General features: G+C 37.8%; 1 protein-coding gene across 1 annotated transcript; it reads left to right on the forward strand.

The window, feature by feature from the left end:
- Positions 1–15926, forward strand: LOC125220298. Its single transcript, XM_048122458.1, has 5 exons — positions 1–30; positions 641–966; positions 1727–1778; positions 3205–3309; positions 15813–15926. Exons 1-5 carry the CDS (start codon positions 1–3, stop codon positions 15849–15851), a joined length of 552 nt encoding a protein of 183 aa, XP_047978415.1. The 3' UTR covers positions 15852–15926.
- The last annotated feature ends 134 nt before the right edge of the window (positions 15927–16060 follow it).

A 16060-nucleotide genomic window follows, 5' to 3' on the forward strand; every position in this document is an offset into this window, starting at 1 on the left:
ATGCCCACCTCAAAAGCTAAAGCTCTTTCCGTAATTTCCTTAACTTGGCCTTAGATGACGTTCGTAGACGCCCCTTTAGGAAATAACATAATACTTAATTAGACTTTGATAAATCAATTAAGCTTAAACGTGGATGCATCCTAAGTGCGTGCTCTTTTGTTCTTTTCCTTAAATTTTTCTAGAAAGGTTCTAGAATTCTTGAATATTAATTAAATCAGTAGATTTAATTAATTTAAACCAAATGCTTAACTAGAGGGTGTTACCTCCTTTGCCATTTATTCAAGCACTAAAATAGACTCGAGGTCCATTCATCGTTAGCGCATAAAATTCTGAAAAATATTTATTCGAGCACTTAAATTAAGGTCCGGAAAATTTAACTTAGCTTCGTGGAAATAATTAGCGGACTATTAATTATTTAATCCATAACATAGGAAGGCCCATGATTTAATTAGATTCCTAGTCCATACTTTAATTTAGTTGGTGGCCCAACTTAGTACTTTATATCACTAGCCCATCTTCCATTTAAACTCTAGCCCGTGTTTTTAGTTAGTAAGGGCCCAACACTTTCTTCTTCTCATTTCCATCGACCTCTCTCTCAACATTCTCAAATCCAACAAAAATCCCCAATTTGAAACCCTAGTTCTTCTCGCCGTTCGCCGTCGCCACGCCGGTCGTCAGGTCGCCGTTGTCTCGCAGTCGGCGCCGCCAGCTATGGACCGGCGACGAACCCGTGCCGCTGCCGTCGTGCGAGGATTTGGAAACGGCGCCTCTGTCTAACGCTGCCATCCGCCGCCGCCTCCGGCGGCGTCCCTCTCTCCCTCTGATTCCGCTGCGACGCGGCTGTTGTTCGAGAGCTTGGGAGCTGCTCGTCGCGGCCTCCCGTTGCTGTTGCCGACGCTGCTCAATCTGTTTCTCAGACCAGCGCCGACGCCGCCGCCTCGCAGCCCTCCGTCGTTGTCCAGATCGGTCAGCTCAAGCATATTTTTTTTAAAGCTAAGTTCTTTTACCCCTTTCATTTCTTAGCCTTTTGATTAAAAACAAACTGAGGCAGTAGCTATGTGCGATTAAAGACTTTGATTTTGGAGCTCAACTCACTGGAATGAGCTTGAGTTGTTTATCTTGCTTATGCTAAGTGTTGCTTCTATAATTCTAAGAGTCGAGGCTTTACTGGGGCTTTACTAATCTGCCATCAACCTATGAGTTTGGCTAAAAGAAGCTGATCCTTTGATTATTAAAGCTTGTTACTGATGTGAGGCTCCTACAGCCATAAATCTATGTTCTTGAGCCTAGCATGATGTTCGAAAAAAAAAGCAGAGGGTGTGCTTGTGTTATTTTGATTGAGATTCTTAAGTTGTGGTGCCTCTATATGATGATATGTAAATTTGACTGGGAGAAGGGGTGGAGGTGGAATACCTCTTGAAGCTGCGGCTGCTTTGAGAATTCAGCTCTTCAAACCTCAGCTTTCTTCCTCTCAACTTGCTATGTTGCTGGAAAAATTTGAAGTGTGTAGGAGAGTGATCAAAGGTGGTGTGGAGGGGATTTTATAGGCAAGAGTGTGTACTCGTGAAGCCTTAATTGAAGCTGTTGTATTTTCTTGTTATTTTCCTGCAGCAAATCTCCCTTTTCTTTGATCTTTTGCAGCCACTTTATCTTAATGTAGTTTGGTGCCTAGTTTGGGTACTTGGTACTTGGCTAATGAATTCCATTGTTTGATTGTGGCTGGTAGAAACAGGTGCTGCATAGTGTGGAGGATTTGCAGGATTGACTTTCCCCTCTTGGTAAGTCTTTGGTCCTCCATAGCAAAAGGAAAGGTTGTTTCTGTTAGAGTTTGTATACTAGAAATCACGTTTCGAGTGATTGAATACTGTAAAACTCTTATTTTATTTTCCAATGAATAAAACAGATTATTTTTGTCATAATGTTGTTATGTTTTACATTTAATGGATGTTAATACATGTTTAAATGTATAAGTTAACTTAACAAAGTCTAAGTCTTTGTTTCAGTAGACCGGTTGTGGGCGTCGTCCACTTTAAGGTAATACGGTCAGTTCTAAACAAAGAAAAATATGAATTTCACAACCTAGATGGAATTAGACTACCCATCGAGAAAGGTTGCAATGTCAGTCCGCATATTTCTAAGCCTTACTGAAATAAGATGACATTGGTGTGGTATAGCACTGAACGGATCTAACAGCAAGACTTGCCTTAGGCTATCTACTGAAAGGCGAGGTCTTGATAAATATTTATTTCTTAATCAATGTAGGTTAGCATTGAGCATACGGTATTGATTATGCACTGCTTTGACTTATCAAATGGTGCGGGTTTTTCGTAACCCAATTATCCTGATATATTGGGCAGTGGTGATCGATATCTAGCGGTGCTAGGATTGCTATTATATTGAATCGTGCACGAGCTGAGTCTCGTTTGATAATGTCCTCAAGAGGAGCGCGAAACGAGGTTTTATTATTCGGAACCTAGCTAGTTGGAGTATGATTACTCTATGAATAATAAATAAGTGTTTCATGCTAAGTCCACTCTTGGAATTAATAAGAAGTTAATTAATTAAGTCAATAGCAGACATTAATTAATTAATGGACATATTAATCTTAAGCACGGGAAATGAAAGATAAACGGAAACCCGGATTACTTATAATTTCGGATTTGGATGGGGAGAGTTCAATATTACTTCTGTAGTGGCTGCTCGTAATATTCCAATTATAACTTATATTAAATTGTGGGTTCAATTTAATTAGTAAAAAGTAAATTGGATGAGCCCATATCCAAAACCTTCCATAGATCCCTGTCTGGGCCCAAAAGGAACTTAATATAAATAGGAGAATAAAGGAGACAGAAAATTAATTTCTCATTATTGTAATTTTCGAAAATTCCTCTCCCAAGCTGAGGAGATTTTCGAAATCTTCTCCTATTCCAAAAAGGATTTCTTCTGTCTTCTTTATTTAAGTCCTAGTATTCTAGTAAGATCAGCCCACACTGATATTGGAGTACAGTTCGGGAACCAGAGAGAAGATTTGTGGTTTAGTACTCAAAGCATCACGTGGAGTAGTAGCTAGCCATCTTCAATTCTTTGGAGAATTAATTAGGTATTTTTCTGCTCCGTAGAAAAGCATGTTGTTTCTCCCCTTCTAATAGTAGTCCCTTAATTACTCTTGTTCCTTAGCCATTAAAACTTGTTTTTATCTTGCAGGTGAGAGAGAAATCTTGGCTACTACCTAGCTGTACCTCGAGCGGGCCTGGGTTCGTTGTCTGGGCCGACGGGCTGCTCGAAACGGGCCCTAATTTGGGCCTGGAGAAAAGGCCCGAAGTGCACCCAAAATTTTATATTTTCCTTTCCTTGTTTTCTTTCTTTGAGGACTTTGATCCATGTAACCTATTTTATTAGTTGTTCATTTTATTGAACATGAAATGCCATTCGAAACACTTTATTTTTCCGAAAAGTATCTTTAGTCTGTTTTTAATTCGCTCACCTACTTCTTTAGTTTTTTTTTTGTAACTAAAAGGTTAAGTTTCAATAACGGCTCGAGTTCCATTTATTTTCACGAAATGAGAGAACGTTACATTTCTAGTTCCACATTACTATATCGAAAACAAAATACTGGTGCGGGTATTACAAAATTAACACAACACGAACATGCATGTTTAGGATTTGGGTCCTCAATGGGTCGTCCCAATAAGAACCTGAAGATAACAGATTGGATCGGGTCGTGTTTTGGTCGGGTTTTGGTTATATGTTAAGAAAAAAAATAATTATTTTTAAATAATTTAAAAATTATTAAACTATAATTTTAGTTATTTTTGTTGATTAAAAATATTATACTTTAATTTTAATTAATTAATAAAATATTATATTTTAATTTTAATTAATTAAAAAATACTATAATTTAATTTTTTTTAAATTAAAAAATATTAATCAATTTTTTATGAATTTTAAGAAAATATTATGCTTAGATTTTATTAAAAATTAATTATTTTAATCATTTGATTTTATTATTTAGATTTAATATTGCTATACTTTAATTTTATTATTTTGATTAAGAAAATAATTATTTTAATTGGGTTATTTTTTATTTTATCGTGTATTATCATGTTTAAATCGTATAATAACATCATGTTTTAGTTGTTATCGTGTCGTGTCATGGTAACTTACTATCAATAATAGAGAAGTGATTTTTTTTTGGGTACACGATAACACGCACGAACCCGTTGGGTTGGGACACGATAAGAACCCGATGATTTAGGGTTGGGTTGGGTTGGGTCGATAATTGGTTGACACGATAACGACCCAACCCGCATGATTTGACAGCCCTAGTGTGCAGTGTGTGCGCGCGCGCAGTCGTATAGTGTGTTTGCAGTGTGTGTGTCATTTTTAGTTGGACAACCTTAAAATGAAAACGTTTCATTTTTAATGGGACAGATGGAATACTATATAACTTCTCAAACCTCAATATGTTTACTAATTGAATAATTAAAATGCAATTAAGTACTTTGTATTTTTTATTTCCGTTCTCACTTACGTCTATATTCATATTGTTACAACATATACACCTTAACTTATGTACAATCTTGCTATTTTTATTTATTTATTAATTACATAATTGGTTTTATTCACAATTACATCCGAATGCAACTAATCTACAAATATAGTTTAGAGGAATAAATACAAGTGGCGAAATTTATTTAGGATTTAATAATTCATTGAACACCAAAATATAGATTTTAAAATGATAAGGATAAGAAAAATTTGATTTTTATAATAAGTACTCTCTCCGTTCCACACTAGTGGAGCCATTTTTTTTCAGCACACGATATTTTTATGGGACGGAGGAAATAATTCATTGGTTTTATTCCCGTGCCATATCATATGCTCATATTTTTATGGGCTGGAGGAAATATAAAAAAGGAAAAAATAGATGAAAATCGAATTGTATTAATTATTTGTATCCACTTTAATTTTTAAGCAACCTGTCCACTCTCATAATCGTACTAATATAATGGGAAGTTTTTGGTAGGTCGAAAAATATTTAAAAAAATACTTTCTCCGTCCACTACTAGATGTCTCATTTCTTGGTGGCACGAGTTTTAAAAAATATTAAGAAAAGTGTGTGCAAAAAAAGTTAGTGGAATATGAGTTCTACTTGTATATAGTATTAGTTTTATATGAAATGTGAGTGTAACGAGTTAGTGGAATGTGAGACTCTATTAGCATTTAGAGTAAAAAAAGAATCAGGACTCCTCTTTGCGAATGAACTAAAATGGAAAAAGAGACTCTTATTTGCGGGCAGATGGGGTGCTATATAACCGCATTGTAATTATGTTATTATGAAACATATTGATATTTAAGAAGTTATATAGTACTAAAATCGAGACTCCTATTTACGAACGAACTAAAATAAAAAAATGGGACTCCTATTTGCGGACATATGGGGTGCTATATAACCGCATTGTAATTATTTAATTATGAAACATAGGGGTGCGTTAAAATGACAACACCTCTTAAAGTAACATCATACCACCCACAATTCCTAGCCAATCATTTGTACACGTGGACGAATAATCAGCTGCCATGTGGCAATCATAAAAAATGTTCAACGGTAAATTTTCTCGGCCAGCAATATCCAATACACCGTACAACAATTTTTCTCGGCCAGCAATGTCCAATATTCAAGACAGTATAGATTGTTGTCTAGCGTTTACACTATTGCTGTGTAGCGTTTATAATATTGCTGGATACATGGTGTCATAGTGTCACTTTAAGAGGTGTCATTTTAACACAGACCATGAAACATATTGACACATTGCACACACTGGAAACATGCACTGCACACATTGTAAACACACATTGCACGCACACCTAAACACACACATTGACTCACACACACACACACACACATTTCTTTAGAATTCCAATTCAATAACGAGAAACATCATGTGTCTGAAATTATTAATTATAGTAATAACAATAAATTAAAACTGAAATTCAATTCTAAATTAATTAATTGATACTTTTTCATTCAATTCATATATTATTTGCAATTATCAAGTACTCTATAAGAATGAAATTTATTAAGGAATATCAATTTCATTCCCTTTGTTTGTCTTGCGCTTACCAAATACAAGATTAGAATGGAGTTGTTATTTCATTAAAATCTACCTCGAGTGCATAAAGAATTAAGAAGCTCATATTGGAGGCTACACCATCGATGGTAGCGGTAAGTTCATGGCCTCAGTGGCAAACCAAGAAAGGCCGGAGACGGAGCTCACCTGCGCAGCCAAAGGCTGCCACCGGATTATCAAAAAATGGAAGAAGTGGGAAATTACTAGTTTGTTAACGTATGTATTTCATAATAATATTTCATATGAAATTTTTATTTTCATTCTCAGTTTAGATGTTTTCAATGATTTTATTAAATAAACTTATCATGTTAAAATATCAAAGGATGCAGTATATGTATTAAGGCTGGAAAATTGTGCGTGTTGAGTCTTTATTGGGTCAATCCAATATTGATCCAACCCAATAAGGTCGAACCCTAATTCAATCCAAAATCATCAGTTCTTATCTGGTCTCAAACCATTAATTCTGTGTGTTCGTGCGGATTTTGGTAATGTTTGTAAGTTACTATACAAATTAGTTTGACATGACACGATCACTACCAAACAATGAAATTACATTATTTATAAATAATATTACACTATAATATAGTACTCCCTCCGTTTCTTATTAATAGAGGGATTTCTTTTCGGGATGGGATAAGAATTATCTTGTATTATCTTTATCCAAATTTATCTTGGATATTTTCTAAATAGAAATAAATCTATTTATATCCATAAAATTAGGATAAATTAGAATTAATATTAATTAATTCAACTAGGATTTAACTAGATAAAACAAAATCTACTTAAATCCAGAAGATAATTACAATACTGGATTAACAATTATTTAAATATTCTAAGATATATTCTTGACAGATATAAATCTATCAATATCTATAAGACAAAGACAAATTTAATTATCTAAATCTAATAGGATATTTTCTAAATATAATTAATTCTATAAGTATCCACAAGATAAAGATAAACATGGATTTTAACTATCCAAATCAGCTAAGATACATTCTAGATAGAATTAAATCTATTTATATCTACAAGATATGGATAAACATAATTAAAATTTATCTTAGTCTATCTAGTATTTATTCACATAGAATTAAATTAAATCTATATAAATCCATAAGACAATAAAATTAATTATCTATCTAGATATAATTAAATATATCTAAATCCATAGAATAAGGATAAAAGATCCAAATATAATTAATTAATTTATCTAGTCTATCTAGGATTTATTCACATAGAATTAAATCTATATAAATCCATAAGATAAATAAAATTAATTATAATTATCCTAATTTATCTAGAATTTATCTGGATAGAATTTAATCTATCTAACTCTATAAAATAAGAATAAAAATTCAGTTAATCCAAAATTTAATTAAAATTAAATTTTTTTAGATAATCCACTTAAAATGTATTCAAATCTTATTCTTATAAAATATCTTGAATTAAATCCAAAATTAATTCTTAGATTAAGAAAGCCTAATTAATTTTGGAAAGCTGCGCCGCCGCAAGGCTACCACTCTGAATGCCGCTGCGGCTGCTGATCGGAATTTGCCGTCAGCCCGCCTGGCTTGTTCGAGCAGATCGCCGACATTGGCCTCACAAGGCCTCCGTTGCCCACTTCGTCTAGATGCGCAGCATCAAGTCGCTGCAGATGGGGTGTAGAGATTAATTGCTTAGCTGCAATTAAGTAGTTGATGATTATGAGCCGTCCGATGGCATTGCTGATTTGTTTTGTTGTTTAGTTAGTTTCAGCATAAGAAAGGGGGTTAGGGCTTTTGAGCAATTCAATTGTAATTTTCCCAATTTGAATTAATACACAAAAATTCCTCCCAGAAACCTCTCTCGATCTCATTCTTCTTCCCTTCCATTTCTTTGTCATCTCCGATCAACAATCTGACAAGTGGCGCCGTCTGTGGGAAGGGCGGAGGTGGAAGCCTATTATTAGATCGATTGAGCTCCAGATCGAGAGCGATGGCTTCAAGATATGAGGCCGAAAAATTCACCGGCAAGAATGATTTCAGTCTATGGAGGATGAAGGTCCGAGCGATGCTGATTCAACAAGGGTTAGCATAGGCGTTGAATAAGGATGATCCGACGGTGGTGCTCGACGAGAAAGCCAAGGCTAAGCGAGCGGATGTTCTTGCTAAAGCACACAGTGTTGTGGTGTTGTGTCTCGGTGACAAGGTTCTCCGAGAGGTGTCGAAAGAGACCACGGAGTTGGGGATCTTTGAGAAATGCGAAGAGCTATACATGACAAAATCGCTTGCGAATCGGATCTTTATGAAGCAGCGATTGTATGCTTATCGGTTTTCGGAGGAGAGGAACATTCTGGAGCAATTGGAAGATTTCAGTAAGGCTATAGACAATCTTGAGAACATTGACGTCAAGATCGATGATGAAGTCAAGACAATTCTCCTACTAAATGCCTTGCCAAAGGTGTACGATCAAATGAGGGATGCGATTCTCTTTGGTAGAGAAGGGACTGTCACATTGCAACAAGTCCAGTCAGCACTGAGATCCAAAGAGCTCCAAAGAAATGGAGATCCTGCAAATGCATCAGCTCCAGACAGCTTGAATATAAAGAAATTCAAGGCAAAGAAGGGGTTCAAGAAGGAGAAATAAGCCCTAAAATCTAGTGGCACTGAGCCGAAGGAGACTCTGGCTTGCCATTGGTGCAAGAAGCCCGACCATTTGAAGAAAGATTGCTTTGCTTGGAAGAGGAAGCAGGCACAAGAAGGTACAAATCCCAAACCTAGCTCTGATTGTATTGAGGAACAAGAAAATACACATGCCTTGAATGTCATGGAGAAATTGTGTGGTGAGAACTGGATTCTAGACTCAGGGTGCAGTCTGCATATGTGCCCAAGTCTTGAACTATTTGAGGAAATCTCAGAGGCTCACGGGTCTGTTGTGTTGGGGAATAATCAAGTGTGTCAAATCAAGGGAATTGGAAAGATTCGATTCAGATTGGATGATAACTCAACTGCCATCCTGAGTGAAGTGAGGTACATCCCTAAGGTGAAAAGAAACTTAATCAGCCTTGGATTGCTGGAAAGAAAAGGATGCTCCTTCCATTCATCTGATGGGAGCATGGAAATAAGGAAGGGTGGAGTTGTGATCATCAAAGGAAGGAGGAATGGCAGCTGATATTACCTCTTTGGATCAGCCATCAGAGCAACTAATCTGGTTAACTCAGTCAAGTCAGAATCCATTGAGCTCTGGCATATGAGGCTGGGATATCCAGCTGATGGAAGTATCAGAGAATTAATGAAAAAGGAAGTGATTCATGGCACTGAGGAGAGAGTTGGTCAACAGTGTGAGGAGTGTATCCTTGGCAAAGCAAAGAAACTTCCATATCAGAAAGGTAAACACACTTCTAAGGCTCCTCTAGACTATGTGCATAGTGACTTGTGGGGGCCATCCCCGGTCTTGTCAGTTGGTGGAGGCAAATACTACATGACTATAATAGATGACTACTCTAGAAAGTATTCGGTGTATATACTTAAGGAGAAGTCAGAAGCTTTCTCTAAGATCAAAGAGTGGTGTTCTATTGTTGAAAAGGAGAAATGATGTGTGGTGAAATGCTTAAGGACTGACAATGGTTTAAAATTTGTGTCCAAAGAATTTGATTCATACTGTCAGGGTAAGGGAATAAAAAGGCACAGAACTGTTCCCCTAAACCCTCAACAGAATGGAGTTGCAGAAAGGGATAAGAGAACTATTACGGAGAGAGTAAGATGCATGTTGTTCACTTCAGGCATGGAAAAGAGGTTTTGGGCAGAAGCTGTGGCTACTGCAGCGAATTTGATCAATAAGTGTCCATCCTCCAGTATTGATGGGGACACTCCAGATCTGAGGTGGTATGGCAGCAATGGAGACTATTCTCATCTGAGGATTTTTTGGTGCAAGGCCTATGCATATTTAAAGCAAACCAAGTTGGATGCAAGGGCCTTGAGGTGTGTGATGCTGGGATATCAGTCAGGAGTAAAAGGTTATAGGCTCTGGTGTGTAGAGCCTGGGAATCAAAAAGTCATTGTTAGCAGGGATGTGATATTTACAGAGACTGATATTCCTTTTAAGAATGTAGAGAAGCCTTGTGATGATTCTCAGTTTGGTTCTGGTTTTGAGGTGGAGGCTAAGGGAGCATCTGACAGTGCTTCATCCCTGACAGTGCTTCATCCGATACATCGGATGAAGATCAATCTGAAAGTGAGACTAAACTACCTGATTTGAGGGATTATTAGCTAGCTCGAGACGGAACCAGAAGGCAGAATGTAAGGCAGTCATCTGAGACGCTTTATTTTGCTTTATGTGTGGCTAAGGAGATAGAATTTTCAGAGCCTGGGTCATACAAGGAAGCAATGAACTGCAAAGAAAGGGACAAGTGGCTGAAAGCAATGATAGATGAAATCGATTCCCTCATAAAAAATGGCACTTGGGTTCTAGTGGACAAAGTGGATGAGAAGATAAGGTTTAAATCAGGTTAGTAGCTCGGGGATTTACACAAGTGTTCTCACCTGTAGTTAAACACCATTCTATAAGGATTTTGTTGGCTGTGGTTGCAAAGATGGACTGGGAGCTTGAACAGAATGGAAGATTCTAAGACAACAGGAACACCCATGGCTGTACACTTCAGATTATCTGTGGAGCAGGCACCAAAGGATGAAGAAGAAAGGCTGGAGATGCAGTCAATTCCATATGCAAAAATTGTGGGGAGTGTGATGTATGCAATGATTAGAACCAGGCTAGGTGTGGCACAAGCTATCAGTACTACCAGCAGATTTATGAGCAACCAAGGCAGAGAACACTGGTTGGCTCTAAGATGGACACTCAGATACCTTAAGGGAGTTGGAAACTTAGGGATTCTATTCAAGCCTGGTGCAGATACTAAAAGTGATGCTTTAATAGGATTCTGTGACAGTGACTTTGCAGGGAGTATTGATACTAGAAAGTCTCAATCCGACTACATATTCACCATGTATGGTGCTGCAGTGTGCTGGAAATCGGGCCTACAAATTGTGGTGGCTCTATCTACAACCGAGGCTGAGTATATTGCCCTTACATCGGCTGTGAGGGAAAGCTTTTGGCTTAAGGAGATTGCTACTGATTTTAGGGTGGAGCAGCAAACAATACCCATAGGCTGTGACAACAATGGGGCTTTGAGTTTGGCGGAGCACCAAGTGTTTCATGAGCGTAGCAAGCACATTGATGTGCGGCTACAGCTTGTTAGAGATGAAATTGAGAAAGGAAGGGTGAAGCTCTTCCAGGTAGACACTACAGAGAACCCTGCAGATATGCTCACAAACCCGCTAGCTAAGGAGAAGTTTGAACTTTGTCTGAAACTGGTTGGCTTGTGCAGATACTGATAATTCCATCTAACCAAAGAAGGTGGAGATTTGTAGAGATTAATTGCTTAGCTGCAATTAAGTAGTTGATGATTGTGAGCCGTCCGATGGCATAGCTGATTTGAGATCAAATCCTAGCCATAGGATCATTTTGTTTTGTTGTTTAGTTAGTTTCAGCATAAGAAAGGGGATTAAGGCTTTAGAGCAATTCAATTATAATTTTGCCCAATTTGAATCAGTACACAAAAATTCCTCCCAGAAACCTCTCGCGATCTCATTCTTCTTCCCTTCCATTTCTTTGTCATCTTCGATCAACAATCTGATTTGGGGGCTCGTTGATTATTCCCTGAACAGCCGCCGCTATCCGATCAGCCCTAGTTAATTGGGCTCCCACTGGATTGGACTGTCTTCTCCATCTCACGCAGGCGTCGGAGATGCTGGAGTTCAACCCTTTGCCGCACCCGGCCTGCCGGAACAAAACTGCCCAGCACCGTCGCGGTGCTACTCCATGCTCCCAAAGGGATTCATACCATGCATTACCCAAATTGACATATGGATACAAAAAGAGATCCACAATTAATTCAACCAAGTAATCATTACAAGGACATAGTGATCACGTGTTAAGCAAATTAGTTTCCACTTATGGAGATCAGAAGTCAAAGAAGGTTTCATTGTATGCATGGAATTGTCGAACTATTGCAGCAAGCAATTCTCCTCCTCACGTTCTTGTGTCCTTCGCCGTTCGTTGTTTTGGAAACAAATTAAACAACTAACATACATCGAAACACATAGCAAATCACATAACATGAAATTAATCCACATAATCAAAGCCAAAAATTGGTTCTGATACCAATTGGGGTTTGGTGCCCCTTGCACAACGGAAGTCATGCATAAACAAATTAATCATGTACACAGATCTATTTGACCAATTATGGGAACAATTTATCACATGTTAAACCATTAATTGCATGCTAGAACGCACATAAATCATGCTTAGGAAATAAAACCTAATTCATGATATTCTACGCTTTAGGATTACCGAACAGATTCTCCAAAGAATCGTCGATAGCTTGCGCCTTCTCCATGTGATGATCTTCATACTCTACCACGAACCTTTGGGTGGGCAAAGCTTGTTAGAATCGAAAAGGGCTTGATTAGAAAGAAGAGAGAATATCAGTATTCAAAATCTGCACCTTTTGATAAATCATAGTGCATAATCAATATCGTATGCTCAATGTTATATAAAAAATGATTAAGAAATAACAATCACCGAGACCTCGTCTTTCACGATATAGCAAAGACTTATCTCAACTGTTAGATCCTTCAGTACTATACCACACTAGTGTCGTTTATTTTCTAAGGTAAGGAAACATGCGGACTGACACTGTATCCTTTCACGATAGCTAGCCAAAGTCTATCTAGGTTGTGAAATTCTATTTCTCTTCTACAAAGGACCGACTGCGTCACCTTCTGTGAACATCGTTCACGACCAGTCTACTATGTAGAAAAATTAGTCTTATTTGCTTCTTATACATTTAAATGTTTGCAAAACATCTTAAATTGCATAAGCAAACACCAATGCGATAAAATTACTTCTTCTCGCCTTGGGTTAAAAGTGGATTGTAGAGTTTTATTGTATACAAGAAATTCTATCCGTGCAACATGCTCGAAATATGCTTTTCAGTATACCAATCCTAACAGATCCCACCCTGACCTGGTCTGGAGGGGTATAGATCTCATTTTCACTAACTGGTCAGTTTAGTTATAGGTCCTGTTTTTGTTAGCAAGCTCAAGTTTTCCAGTTTAGATATAGGTTCCATTTCATTTCACGCCTAGTTTTAATCTTAACCCCATAAAGCGTGGTAGCAAACCAACCCTTCCAACCCTTACTCCACTATACTAGCCAGTAGTAGTGGGTTGAGGTTTTTTTGTTGATAAGAGCGTTTAGGCACAGACCCAACGACATGATTAGGTCTAGGTATCCTCCTGGCCAGGAAACACAAGGGTTGCCGCCAAATACATTCGTCTGTCACAGCTCATATCGGACGCTACGCGGTCGATGGCTGCGGGGAGTTTATGACTGATAAGGCCAATTTCATGCATAAGGTTATGGGGGTAAATTCAGTGATTTCCAGGGTCTAACACATGTTTTAAGTTCAGGTATGTAGAGAATCCGCCAGGACTAGGAAATGAAGAGCAATATCTACCAAGCGGAGGAATCAAACAAAAATGTGAGTGAAAGAGAAACATTCTACATGACCAAGGAGAGCCAGGATGAGCGTGGAGCAGGAGTAAAGATGGCAGAGAGGATTTCTAGGAACGGAAAAATGGAGAATTCAAGAGAAAGAAGACTCTAGAAGACCAAAGCTTCGCCTATAAATAGCGAAGCACTCAACAGAATGAAGAATCGCCTCAACGTACACACTTCAATACAATGGGGTAAATTAGGGTTTTCATCAGGTTTTGTCGTAGCATCGTGGTGTAACACCGTCCTCACGGAGGGCGAAGATACAAATGCTATTTTAATTTCTGTTTTTGGGGTTTTTAAGCCGAGACTCCATCTTGAGAAGCTCGGCGTCTTTTGATTATGTGTTGAATATCTGAATATTGTTGCTATGGAAGTTTATGTTTCGTTTTGGTTTACTTCGATGTTGGTTGATGCTATTTACTGATTTTGAATGTTTTTCGCATTTGATTTGTTGAATCGGAGTTGATTTGTGGTTGAATGTTTGAATCAAAGTTGATGGAGATGGGTTTGATCGTTGTTGAGTTCGGATTGCTTGGATCCAGAGTGGATTAAACGTTTGATGTATGGATCTGAACAGGTTGGTGAATTTCTGCATGGTTATGGATATTTTATTGCTGTTCTGTTTGTTTACTTGACCTAGTAGTGTACATCTGCTTATTTTCTGGTTAATCATAATTTACTGTGTTTTATACATGTTTGTGCTTATTTCCTTGAAAGAGATGAAGATTGTAGTTAGTTAGAGTCAGAAGTTTCGTCACTTACTCGTTGCAGCTTTTCAGCCGTACCTTTCTGTTTTGGGAACATGGTCCCCATATGCATGTTTTTCGTTCTGTCTAATTGTTTTAGGAAGCCCGTTTGCCAGGTCTAGTAAGTGTAGTTGCTGAGTTCTAATTTCTGCTTGATCTCTGATGTACGATGAATGCGACTCACATCCTTTCCTTCTTTGTGGGATCGATCCTTTGCTTACCTATACTAGCCATTAGTGTAGCGGGTTGAGGTTTTTGAGAGTTGTCTGAGAGTGGGTCCAACGACCAGAGTCTGTCCGGTTTATGATCTCCTATACCCTATGATATCATGTGTATTGTGCTCTCAGCCTGACCATAAAAGACCTTCGTGGAAAGCCAAGAAAGGCCCAAGACGGCTCCTGTGGCTGCCACGATGAGTATCATATGATAGAAGCAGTGGAAGATTACTAGGTCTACAACATAGTTCATGGTTATTTTTATTTGTAAATTCAAATAATCCAATGATATATATGGGTCGGAATTGTTCAATTTATATATTTTATAATTTTTAGATTTTACAATAAAGTAAAAATTAAGGAATATTTAATAATTAAGAAAAAAATCGAAACACTACACACACACACAAACTGCACACACAATGCACAGACAACGACACGCACATTGCACACACACACACTCACGCATGCGCACATGTACACTGCTTGCATATTCGCTCATAGGTCAGAGACTAATACAAATGTGAATTTTGAGACCTCATATTCCGTATATGTTTGTCAACTTATTCTTATCCGATTGAATTTTATTTAAATTGAGACAATAGCTCGAATGATTGTGACTTACTTTTTTGGTTTCCGAATAAACTTTCATTATTTGAAGTAAATTACTTGCAGATGGGAGGCAATAGCGTCGCACTTAACAAATAGAACATACAACAACATCAAGAACTACTAGAATATGCATATACGAAAGAATTTAAGGAAGATCCAAGGCCATTTTCGCCGCCTTTCTCCGGCTGACCGCCGCACATTGGCCGGCTGTCACTACGTTGGATTCCAGAGACTCTGTCCTTTCGGCGGCGGACCGCCGCATGACTCCCAGCGGTCGCCGGGCGAGACTCAATTCCAAGCGTGAGTTTCCGAGGCGGGCCACTGCATAACTCTGACCGCCGGGCGCCGGCGGTTGCCGCACAACTTTGCGGCGGTCGCCGGTTGCCATCCGGACTCCAGATTTCCAAACTTTGCGTTTTGACGCCGTTTTTCGACCCAAATATGCACATTTCTTACAAAACATGTCAAAATACCAAAATAGATAAAATATGCAAATAATCAACATGTAAAGTGACTTTGAGGACTTTGATCCATGTAACCTATTTCATTAGTTGTTCATTTTATTGAACATGAAATGCCATTCGAAACACTTTATTTTTCCGAAAAGTATCTTTAGTCTGTTTTTAATTCGCTCACCTACTTCTTTAGTTTTTTTTTGCAACTAAAAGGTTAAGTTTCAATAACGGCTCGAGTTCCATTTATTTTCACGAAATGAGAGAACGTTACATTTCTAGTTCCACATTACTATATCAAAAACAAA

The sequence above is a fragment of the Salvia hispanica genome, chromosome 4 (genome assembly GCF_023119035.1).
Source record: "Salvia hispanica cultivar TCC Black 2014 chromosome 4, UniMelb_Shisp_WGS_1.0, whole genome shotgun sequence".
Lineage (NCBI taxonomy): Eukaryota > Viridiplantae > Streptophyta > Magnoliopsida > Lamiales > Lamiaceae > Salvia > Salvia hispanica.

Bases quoted from the DNA above. Each gene is read 5' to 3' on its own strand.
- LOC125220298 (XM_048122458.1), top strand. From the start codon at position 1: ATGCCCACCTCAAAAGCTAAAGCTCTTTCC. The intron at 31-640 runs GTAATTTCCTTA...TTGAAACCCTAG, and splicing joins CAAAAGCTAAAGCTCTTTCC to TTCTTCTCGCCGTTCGCCGT. The intron at 967-1,726 runs GTCAGCTCAAGC...TGTGGCTGGTAG, and splicing joins CTCCGTCGTTGTCCAGATCG to AAACAGGTGCTGCATAGTGT.